The sequence below is a fragment of the Neofelis nebulosa genome, chromosome 3, assembly GCF_028018385.1.
Source record: "Neofelis nebulosa isolate mNeoNeb1 chromosome 3, mNeoNeb1.pri, whole genome shotgun sequence".
Classification (NCBI taxonomy): domain Eukaryota; kingdom Metazoa; phylum Chordata; class Mammalia; order Carnivora; family Felidae; genus Neofelis; species Neofelis nebulosa.
In genome coordinates this window covers 206,091,044-206,103,382 of record NC_080784.1, presented here as the reverse complement: position 1 = coordinate 206,103,382, position 12,339 = coordinate 206,091,044, and the positions used below count along the sequence as shown (strand labels likewise).

Genomic DNA, 12,339 nt, shown 5'->3' with positions numbered 1-12,339 from the left:
CAGGTACGGAGCCAGGCGTGGGGCATGGCGGCAAAAGAGGCAGAAAAAGCTCCTGTTGCCATGGAACCTACCATCTAACGGGGTAAACAGAAGCACCGAAATCCCCTAATGAGCATGACGACAAGTGCAAGGACTGTCCGGGAGAACACGAGACAGAGGTTCCGGTAAAGCAAGGCCTGAGGAGCGAACTGCTCAGTGCCAAGAGGGCACGAGAATGAGGGTTTGAGGTGGATGAAAGTTACCAGACGGGGCTTGTCCTTCCACTAAAGATGCACACAGTTGTAAAGAAAGTGCTCCCACCTAACAAGAAAGCTGAGAAACATAATCCAGAAAGTCATGCCTTTCCTGACCCAGGAGAGAGCTGAATATTCAGCAGAGAACTGATCGCTGTGTACATGTGACGAAACTACCAAAGGCTAGGAAATGTCACGCAGAGGGAGAACACAACAGCACAGGGCCAGAATAGCTGCTGCCTCCACCAGCCTTTCTCAGAAAACTCAGAATTCATGGGCAAATAGGTAGGATACTCAGGAATGTCCTTCCTCAGGAGTGGGGAATAATTAGCTGCTAGATGCCTAACAAATCATAAAAGCAAGACCAGAAAGGATCAGACTTTTTCCAGGTAGCTTAACTTGTCCACAACAAAGCTCAGGAATATTTACAAGAATACAAAAAGGTCCATCACCCAACAATGAAAAATCTAGGCAAAGATTACCAGGCATACAAAAAAAAAGCAGAAAAAATGAACTCATAATGAGAATAATCATCTATTGAAACTAACATTTAATGGACACAGATGTTGAAATTATAGACAAGGACATTAAAAATATATAAAATATAAAAAATATATTTTCCAATATATTGAAAAAACCAAGCAGAGATATGGATGGCATAAAAAATATCCAAACTGAATTTCTAGAAATGAAAACTATAATGTTTAGTATAAAAAATATACTCATTGAGATTAACAATACATTTGGCATGACAAAAGAAAAGATTAGTGAATTACAGGACACAGTAAAAGAAACTTCCCAAATTTAAACAGGAAAAAAATTTTAAAAAAAGAAGAAGAAAAATGAGTTTCAGTGAGCTGTGGGGCAAATTCAAGTGATCTAAGATATGTAATTACATCTGGAGTTTCAAAAAAAGAAGAGAAGGGACATAAAAAGTATGTGAGTATGTAATACCAATGATATTCCAATTTGATTAAAAAAAACACTGTAGGGGCGCCTGGGTGGCTCAGTCGGTTAAGCAGCCGACTTCGGCTCAGGTCATGATCTCGCGGCCCGTGAGTTCGAGCCCCGCGTCAGGCTCTGTGCTGACCGCTCAGAGCCTGGAGCCTGTTTTGGATTCTGTGTCTCCCTTTCTCTCTGATCCTCCCCCGTTCATGCTCTGTCTCTCTCTGTCTCAAAAATAAATAAACGTTAAAAAAAAAAATTTAAAAAAAACACTATAGGGGCACCTGGGTGGTTCAGTTGGTTAAGCATTCAACTTCCACTCAGGTCATGATCTCACGGTTCGTGGGTTCGAGCCCCACGTTGGGCTCTGTGCTGACAGCTCAAAGCCTGGAGCCTGCTTCTGATTCTGTGTTTCCCTCTCTCTCTGCCCCTTCCTTGCTCACACTCTGTCTTTCTCTTTCAAAAATAAATAAACATTAAAAAAATTTAAAAAAAAACACTATAAATCCACAGATCAAGAAACTCAACTGAATCCCAGAGAAACATGAAACAATTACACCAAGGTACACCATAATTAAATTTCTCAAAACTAGTGATTAAGAGAAAAAGCTAAACACAATAACAAAACAAGGCACATTATGTGTAGAGAAACAAAGACAGTGATGATACACATTTCTTAGAAACAATGTGAGAAGAGAGCAAAGGAACATCTTCAAAACACTGAAAGAAACAATTTACAACTGAGAACTTTATACCCCCCACACACATACCTTCAAAAACAAAGGTGAAGTAAAGGCATTTTCAGACCTACAAGTGCTGAAAGGGTTCATCAACAGCTGACCCAACTATAAGAAATGCAAATGCATTTCTTATTCGCATGACACCAAATGAGTCATATATATCTAAATGTGAAACCAGAAACTAAAACTTCTAGAAGGAAATGGGGTAAAATCTTGATCTTGGTTTAGACAAAGATTTATGAGATGCAACAGTGAACACATGATCCATACAAAAATACACTGAAAAATCAGAGTTTGTTAAAATGCAAAACTTCTGTTCTTCAAAAGACAGTGTCCAAAGAATGAAAAGACAAAGCACAGACTGAAAATAATTTGCAAAGTATGTATCTGAGAATGCCTTCGTATCTGGAATATATAAAGAACCTTCAAAACTCAATGATAAGAAAGTCGCAATCCCTAAAAGACATGCAGAGGATTTCACTAGATGCTTCTTGAACAAGAAAAATAAATGCCAAATAAACACATGGGAGACTGGTTAACATCCAGTCATTAGGGCCAGGTGATTAAAATCACATTGACACACCACCACTTGAGAATGGCTGAAATCAAGCAGACTGACCGTGCCGAGTCCGGGAGGGACATGAAGGAAACAGAACTCTCACATGGCTGGTGGGAACGGGAAATGGTGCCACCACTTTGGAAAACATTCTGGCAGGCAGTTTCTTACAAAGTAAAACAGACACCTACCGTATGACCCAGCTGTTCCACCCCTCCAAGAGAAAAGAAACTCTATGTCCACACAAGGACTATACACGAGTGTGCACAGTAATAACCCAAACTAGATAAGAACTTAAAACTGGAAACAGCTCAAATCTTGATCAACAGGTGAATGTACAAGCTAGTGCTCAGATTCGATGAAATACTACTCAGCAAGAAAAAGGGAGGAGCTACTGAAATACAGAATAACATGGCTGATCTCAAAAGAATGCAGAGTGAAAGAAACCACCAGACGAAAAAGAATATAGACCATGTGACTCCACTTATATAAATGTCCAGAAAATGCAAACTAATCTATAGTAACAAAAAGCAAGCCAGCAGTTGCCTGAGGACATGGGTGAAGGTCGGGATGGGAGGAGGGGAAATTACAAAGGGACACGAGGGTACTTTTGGGGGTCATGGATACGGTCATTGGATGTGTTGATCGTGATGGTGCTTTCATGGTCATATACATACATCAAAACTTATCAAACTGTTTGTAATATGTGAAATTTGTTGTACGCCAACTACCTCTAAGTAAAGCTGTTAAAAGATGGAGGTGTATTCCTGGTAAGATACCGTAAGCACACTGCTACTGAATACAGCTGCAGAGCTTGGACAGGATGCATAGGGCAGCAATTTGAAGGTTTGATAAATTAATAGCTGCAGGCAGACTGGAGAAGCAGATCAGAATTTGAAGCCCTACCCAATAGGCAATAAAGTCATCATTTCTTCTTCTTGGTCCCAGTCATAGGGCCAGTGGCATGAAGTGAGCAGCAGAATAAGATTATAAAAGCCTCCAGTTTTGGCTGAAGGGAGTGCCAAAGAACCAGAAATTAACTAGGGAGACCACGGAGAAGGAGGACCGTGGGAAAAGGACACCATAGCATTACTTATAAACCACTGGGTTCAGCCTCAAGCTGCACACGTGTAGATATCATCCTCAACAGTATATCAAAGACTTTGAGAACTGAACCAACAGATAAACCATGGCTGGATCCCCAGGCTGGCCCCTGGATGGCCGTTATCGGGACTATGTGGATAGCACTGCAAAGGTCTTGGAAACTGAACACACACTGATATCACAGCTCTTGGAAAGCAGGTCACAACTCTCAACCTGAACCTGCCCAGGGTGAATGCCTGCGAAACAAAACTATGAACCTTTCAATGGGGTTTCTAAACAAGACCAAGACTCATCAGACAGCCTTCAAAATGTCTGGGATACAACCAAAAATTACCGGACGTGAAGAAGCAGGAAAATCTCAGATCACGTGTGAAAAGACCGTCAAAACACACCAACAACAAGATGATGCAGATGTTGGCATTACCTGACAGGGACTTCAAAGCAGCTATTACAAAAATGTTCTAACATATTTATCATATATATTACTGATACTGAAGGTAATCAATTCAATCAACCCTTCTCAAACAGTTCTTAAACAAACCATAACCTATAATGCTTCACGAAACGTTAAGGCATGGGAAAGACAAAAACATTTTACATTCTCCTACTGTCAGAAAGAACATGAAGCAGAACACAAAATGGGTGGTGAGGCATTTCAGCGGGCAGTTGGGAACAAGGACTCTCTCACAGGAGCTGTGTGTGGTGAGAAACTCACTCTCTGGAAATGGTAAAAAATAGTTATAATCTGATTTATTACTTTTTTCCCCCAAGATTTTACCTTTATGTAATCTCCATACCCAACATGGGGTTCAAACTCACATCCCTGAGATCAAGAGTCACATGCTTCACCGACTGAGCCAGCTGGGCACCCGAATCTGATTTTTAAAAAATATTAAGTGTACTCTGTGCACTTTAAACCAAAGAATGCAATTCAAGCTCTCGCCATTTTGGGGCACCATCATGTAGGTTACATGGTGTCTGGTTAAATAATACACAGCTGGGTTCAGATCTATATGTGGAAAAAAGGAAAGCACAGAGGTTCCATAAGAAAACAGGTGAGTCTTTAAATAACCGTGCAGCTGACGAAAGCCCTTCTAAGAGGACCCTTCAGTACAGAGAAGAGTCACCACAGAAGATCCTGGTCGGGATTCTCTGTCTCGCTCTCTCTGCCTCTTCCCCCTCCTTCTCTGTCTCTCTCTCTCAAAATAAATACACCGACACTAAAAAAAATAAAAACGTAATATCCTTTGACCCAGTACTTCTATACCTGATGATCTACCCCACAAGAATACAAGTAGCAACACACCAGGACGTGTGTGCACAATGCTAACTGCAGCTTTACTTCTAGAAGGCGAGAATGGGACGCGAGGCGCATGTCCACCAGCACAGCGGCGGCAGGAAGCATACTAGCCACAGTGAAGCAGGACTTTGTCAGATGACCTGCTGGGCTTCCACCAGCTACTACTGGGAGAAAATCAAGAGGTAGAAAAAAGGGAATTCTAATTCTGGAAAATAAGCAATGACAGGGTCACTGCATGCCTCTGCACGTATGTGTATAGTTACACGAGTCTGTATGAGATTTTACTAGAAGTCTAGAGGGAAATAAGGATGTGCACCAGCTAGGGTGCCAGCACAGGCTACTACAGGCATAAGGATGGAGGCAGTGCTGGGCTTGGGTGTGGCGAGGGAGTGTCTATGACAAACACAGCCAGACGATGTAAGCTGATGTAATCCCGTATGTGTAAATATGCGTGCCTGTGGGCATGAAGACATAAACACCAAACGCCGATGGTGGCTGGCGGGGCTGTGGAGCTTCGGGTGATCTTTACTTCATTATTTGTATTTTCATTTGTTTGAATTATTTAGAATTATCATATATTGTTTGCACACTAAAAAGCCATTTTAAGTACGGCAAACAGTATATATTTAAAAAGAAATAAAGGGCAAAAGAAAATGGAGAAAAATAACTCAGCATTTTAAAATGGTTTGATTTTTATTCTATAAAGAAAATTTCTATACCTCTAGGAAAATATACCACCTCCAGACACATGGGCAAATGGTGTGAACAGACAATTCGGAGAAGAATAATCACTTTATATCATCAGCCTCACTTCCATGTTAAAGGACTAGGAATCCAAAAATCAAGTCAGGAAATAGTAACCATAATGAAACTCCTTGTGTTGGCAAGGATGTAGGAGACCAAGCATTTCACCTGTTGTTTGATGGGAACGTAAAACAACTTTTTCCAGAGGACAACTTAACAAAGTAAAGCCCTAAAAATGAGCATGTACTTGGACTCAGGGGTTCCTTCTCTAGGAATGTATGTGATGGAAAATCATCAGAAAAATGTACCCAAAACATAGATGCAAGTGTGCTCATGGCATCTCTGTATGAAGTAATTACAACTGAAAACAATCTGAACCGGCACCGAGGACAGCCAGGAAGGGGAGCGCCAGGCGGCCACTGCAATGGCCATGTGGATTCCAGTTAAAGGTAGTGGCCTGATGCACACATTATGTTGATAACTTCTCTTTCCAAAACTTCAGTTGAAATAACGGAAAGCAAATAAGTAAAACAGGAGCGTCACTGAAAACCTGGGTGGAGTGCCGCCCACAAACCAGAGACACTGGAGATTTCTGGAAGAGGATGGAGCACTGAAACAGATTAATCTGCAAGTGTAATAGAAAATCGGAACTTACAAGCCTGTGCGGGCAAAAGCCAACGACCCCCGTAAGCAGCGCGCTTTCCCAGTACAATTCCTCAATCACTCTTGGATCAGCAGCGGCAGGCGAAGAGAAAGGTGTGGCGGGCACCTGCTCTCAGAGGAGACTCTAGCGTCGGCCGGGCGAAGACCACAGCAGAGGTCTCTAAAGTGGAGGGTCCAAAGAAAGACTCTCCTAGGTGGGTGGGAAGCCCAGCGAGCAGGGGGTCCTGAGCCGGCCTCCGCTCCTCTGGGGTGTGAGCCCGCCCAGCCCCGCATGGCCACCCGCCGTGAGCGCTGCATGCATGTCATGAGAGGAAAGGGAAGTGCTGAAATGTCCACACTATTTGAACGCCTTTATCATGAACATACATTTAGATGTATATATATTTTATAATGCACATTTAAATAATTAATGTATTTAATTCATATATCTAAATAATTCAGGTGTTTAAATCTAAATGTAGATTCAGGTCAGTGTTAGTGTATGATATCAAGACATCGTAAATAAAATTAAAAAGTATAAAAGAACAGTGTGGTTTTATTTTGGTCGAAAAAGAGTATTTTATAAACATGTCTATTTAGCAAAAAGTCAGTAAGGATAGACACCAAAATGTTAAGCACCATTCATTCTGTATGGTGGAGTAATAGGTGACTTTAATTAGTTTTTTGTTTTTGTTTCTTACATTTCTGTACTTTAGGAACTGTTCTGCAATGACAAATTAGTAATAAATCATCTTTAATTCAAAAATATAAAGCCATTTAAAAAGCTAACTGCTTTGAGTGTTATTAAAGCTCCATCATAAATTCAAGGGCATTTATAGCTTTTTCATCAGAGACAGTCTTCAACAACAACAAAGAAATGGAGGAGGTCATCAGAGCATCAGATCTTTCAACACATTTCTGGACATGAGAAGCCACCATCCCATATAAATCTGAAAACAAGGAAGGGGGCGGTGGGAACCAAGTGTCCTTTTGCCCTCAGCACCCACACGCATGGCTCTCTGGATGGAAAGGACTCCTCACTGACTCAACACTTCGTGACAGTGGGGACCATGTGTTCCCAAAACATAGTAGGTGCTAAGTAAGTATCAGCTGAGTGAATAAAGAGAGTAACACACATCTATCAACACCAGATCCCGTTAGAAAGGGAAAGTACACAGGCAAACACTCGTATAGGCACAAACTCAGCTCCAAGGCACGGAGACTGGTGTCTAAGAAGGAAAGTTCACTTACCGAGCGCCTCGCTGAAAGTCTTCCAGTCACAGTTCCTGTCTGATTCCACGTACAGGAAATGGAGCCCTTTATCAGTCAAGAAGAATCAGTTTCAGCTCTGACAATACCACGTGAAGTCAAGAACACACTGACCCTTCAGTCTGTCTGCCTATAGCACACAACACTCACTGCTCTCCTCCAGGAGTCCACAGGCCACTGGCCCCAAACCTCCAACTCGGAATGGGCCCTTGATGTCAGCAAGCTGTGGACAAACAGGAGGTTCCCCCTAACCCGTGCAGAAACTGCACCAGGACATGTGGGTCTCTGTGTCCCTGAAAGCCCTGTGCACGGGGAGAGGAGGGCCATGTACCACGGGGACTCAGCGTGGATCAAGGAGGGCCGTGCGGCTCAGACAGGGGCTGACACTTGCTGAGCAGCCTTGGACCATCACAGAGCGCCTCCGCCCGCGGGCTGCTCAGGGTGAACGAGAACAACAGTGTCTCCCCGAAGTGAGCCCAGGACAGAGGTGCAGTGTCCGGTGGGAACATGGTGGTCAGCCCTACAGCTTCCGCATAAATGCAGTTCGTGAGCTGAAGGCATGTCAACTTGGGCGATAAAGAGACCTGAGTGATAACAAAACCATGGTTCACAGTTCAAGAATATTTGGTTATTTATTGCTAACTAAAATTTCAAGGAGTCTGTGTGTGTCCGAACCCATGCGGAAACCGTATTCCTAATCACAGTATCCCTTTCGGCTTCAGTTACCTTTTTCATGCGAGCTGGTAATCCATCCACAAAGGCTGACTTGGTCTTGTGAACCTGGGTCACAAAAGACAAAAGTAATCATGTTCTCGCTGAAGTACCCGAATAGGACCGAGCATCAGAGCAGTGTTTCCCAGGGTGCTGTGCATGTGCCACTCTTGTGTCGGCACTAGTGACTCCGGGAGGCCCTGCAGAGGCCTGATGTGGTACCAGAATTAAAGGACAGTGACCCACAGAGAAAGACGACACCCTACTCCTTTTCCGGAATCATTCTTTTCACAGAAATGTCGCAGACATAAGTGGAGCGTTCTGAGTACCCACCCTCCCGCGTCCCTTATGGTACCCTTAGTTCTCTTCCAGTAGTTCCTTCCCTTTGAGGAGAAAGGGTCGTTTGGTGCTGTGACCAAGTCCTCTAAGCTGCCACCCCACAGGAGGGCAGCAGGCCACAGGCTCAGCGAATGACAGACTGCGGTGGCCAAAGTTACGGATGTGGGTCACGCACACCAGAGAATACAGGGCAGGGGACGCGCGGGCAGCTGAGGAGGAAGGGGACGCATCAGTGAACAAGGCGGCCAAGGTGCTCAGACTGCTGTGAACCGCGCCAGGCCCTGGAGAGAGCCTCCCGCACCCCACACTGGCAGAGTCCAGTCCACCAGGAAACCCCTGAGGACAACACATGTCCCCTTCCTGTCCGCATGCTCTTCTTCCAGCAGGCTGGCCGTGGGCTCGGCCAGGCCTGTGCGTGCACAGGCGGGCTCAAACAAGCCCTGTTCCTTGCAGAGCTCTGCCAGGGCCACTTCCATGACTTTGGGTTTCTCTTATCAGACACAGGGCCCTCTGTCCCCTCCATCACCAACTCACTTCCCTAGAAAGGTAACTTACCTGCCTATATTCCAAAATTATCTTGGGTAATGGATGAAGATCTTGCAGGGCATTTAACTGAAAAAGGAGAAGAAATGTCACCAATGTAATTCCCTCATTTAATTTTAACATCTTGAACACATTTTCAGCTGGAGAAAGTCCTAATAATAAAGGGTCTGCATTGATTATATTTTCCAAAATGAAGATTCATAATAAACTCAGTTTTATCAAATGTCTAAATCTAAATCCCTTACAAAATCATTGTTGTCCATATGGGAGCTGAAGGCACTTCACACAAGCTTGGAAATAAGATTTCTCCTGAGATTTAAATTCATGAAATCTAAATCTAGGGTATGTAAAATACCACATAGGAAAGTAAATTAAGAAAATGCCTACAAACTTGTAACTCAATAGTTTAGGAGCACCCAACATTTCCATCACAGTTATCTGGGCATAATGTCAGGGAGGTAACACCAGAAGAGGATTATGGATTTTAAAACTAATTTTAAAAGGTCAAAATATTACACACAGGACAAGATCATAAGAATATGGTTTGTTCAGTTTCACAAAGTGAACACACTTGGGTGCTACTACCCAGATGAAACACTCGAGATTCACCCCAGGCTCCTGCCCCTCCCCCACAGGTAACCAGCATCCTGACCTCCACCATCAAGGCCACTTTTCCCAGTTTTTGAACATCATATCAATGGAATAGAATGGGCACTCTTTGTGTGTGGCTTTTGTTTTAAGGTTCATCTATACATTGTCTGAAGCAGCATTTCATTTACTTATACTCCTGCATTCAATTGTTTTGAGTGGAGGACAATTATATTTTATCCTTGATGGACATCAGCGGGTTGTTTATGAGCTATGATGAACAGTGCTGCTGTGAACATTCTGGTGATGGGTTTTGGTTACCATATGTCCACAGCTGTGTTGCATATAAACACAGAGAGGAATGGAATTGAAGGGCCAACTGTAGCAGAGGGAACACCAGCCGGTTCTCCAAAGTCAAGGCACCAATTTTTACCTCATCAGCAACATGTAAACATTCCAACTGCTCCACATCTTTGCCAACACATGTTGCCCTAGGCCTTAATTTGGCCATTCTGGTAAATGTGAAGTGATATCACACAGTAGTTCTAATGTATATTTCCCCAATGACTAATAAAGCTGGACAGTATTCACATATTTATTGACTAATTATGTATCTTCTTTCATTAAACCCCTGTTCATGTCTTTTGCCCATTTAAAAAATTGGTTTGTGTGTCTTTTTTTTTTTTTTTTTTTTTTTTTTGATTTGTAGGAATTTGTTATTCCGGATAGGGTTTTCTTTAGCCAGTTATATTTATTGGAAATACCTTCTATCCCTCTGCGACTTGCTTTTTTTTTTACTTGTTTAATGACATCTCTTCATAAACAGAGGTTTACTATTGTGCAATTTATCAATCTTTTCCTTTATGGTTGATACATTTTGTGTCCTGTTTAAGAACGTTTACCTACCTCAAGGTCTGAGGATATTCCCTTATGGTATCTTCTATAGTCTTGATTGTCTTGCTTTTTATATTTATATATACAATTCACTTGGAATTTATTTTTGTGGGATGTAGTGAGCTGTCCTTACTCATTGCTTTGCAGAGCCATCCTCTCGGACACTGTGTGTTTCATACCCACGTGTGGTCTCCCCATCCTGGGTCCATTGGTCTATTTGTTTATGTTCGAATCAACAGGACACTGCCCTACTTAGACCCCAGTAATCCCTATTGATTTAGGATTAATCTTTTATTATTTTTTTTAAATGTTTATTTTTGAGAGAGAGACAGAGAGAGAGGGAGACAGAATCCAAAGTAGTGTCCAGGCTCTGAGCTGTCAGCACAGAGCCCGACGCTGGGCTTAAACTCACGAACCATGAGATGATGACCTTAGTCAAAGCTAGATGCTTAACTGACTGAGCCATCCAGGTGCCCCGATTTAGGATTAGTCTTGATGTCCAACAAACTAAGATCCTCCAGATCTTCTCAAGATCACATTGGCTCTTAGTGTTTTGCATTTCCATGTAAATTTGGGAATCAGTTTGCCGGTTTCTACAAAAAAACTCTTGGTAGCGTTTTAATTAAGGTTGTTCTGAATCTATAAATCAGGTGTGCGGGGGAACTGATGATATAAGTCTAACGTAATAGTGTAAGGCACAGAGTTGCATCACTGTCTGTTTGAATAAAGACTAAGGACACAGGAGCCTTGGTTAACCACAGAATCAGAAACTGGAGAGCCAGCACTGGGGTTGTGGGAGTAGGCACTGCCCAGGCGGAGGCACCCTACCTCAGTATAATCCAGAATTATTGTTTTCTTAGAAAAGCTATCCCTCGGGGGATGAAAGTATTATGAAAACACTTAGCCAAGAAAATTGCTTAAGATCAACTGACTCTCCTTATCCTGATACCCTACCCACAAAATAACTTTCTAACCACAGTCTCCCTGTATATCTCTACTTGAGCTGTCTGAGAACACTTGAAAAGAATTAAGTATTTGATCTCCTAAAACTTTGGACAAAGCCCCACCAGCGCTGGTTGGAGATCAGAGGCAGCGCCGCAGCCACCCGCCACCCCGGGAGCTTTATCACACACTCCCTGCGTTGGCTCCTGACAGCGCATTCTTCTCAGCTCCCTTCTCTCAGCAGCCACCCCGTAGCCTCTTGCTGGCACCTCCTCTTTCCCTGACCTCTAAACATCAGTTCCCAGTGTTCGGTTCTGTGGTTATCAATGTTGGCTGGCTCATGAGAATCAGTCAGGGGGCTTCAAAGACATGGCTGGGCCTGGGCTGTCCAGCCCACGGCAAGATTCTGTGGGTCAGTCATCAACCTGGGCATGACGGTTTTTCCAAAGCTCCGACCAGGGTAGGGGACCACCATCCCAGGGTAACTTCAATAAATATCAGCTGAGCACTTCCAAGTATGCATCTCCAGCATGACACTACATCCACCCAACTGCTCACATGATATCTCTGTCTCGAGTGTCTTGTGAACAACTCTGTCTTAACACATCAGAGGGTGAATGTTGGACTCCCCCAGTAAGCTGTTCCTCTCCCAGTTTTCTCCGAGTAGTGGCCATCTCTATCTGCTCATGGGCACAACTAAGAAAACTAGGAGCTACGCCCACAGTCTTCTGTTGACACTCACATGGATGCACATCACAGAGTTCCTTTCTGCTCTAAAAAAGCTCAGAA

At 43.2% G+C, this 12,339-nt stretch overlaps 1 protein-coding gene across 1 annotated transcript in view; it reads right to left on the bottom strand.

Moving 5' to 3' along the window:
- Window positions 1–12,339, bottom strand: part of POLN (DNA polymerase nu) — a 154,586-nt gene that overhangs the window by 87,539 nt on the left and 54,708 nt on the right. The window contains 3 exon segments of the mRNA XM_058723346.1: window positions 7,516–7,581; window positions 8,260–8,313; window positions 9,139–9,195. Coding sequence (XP_058579329.1) covers window positions 7,516–7,581; window positions 8,260–8,313; window positions 9,139–9,195 — 177 coding nt within the window.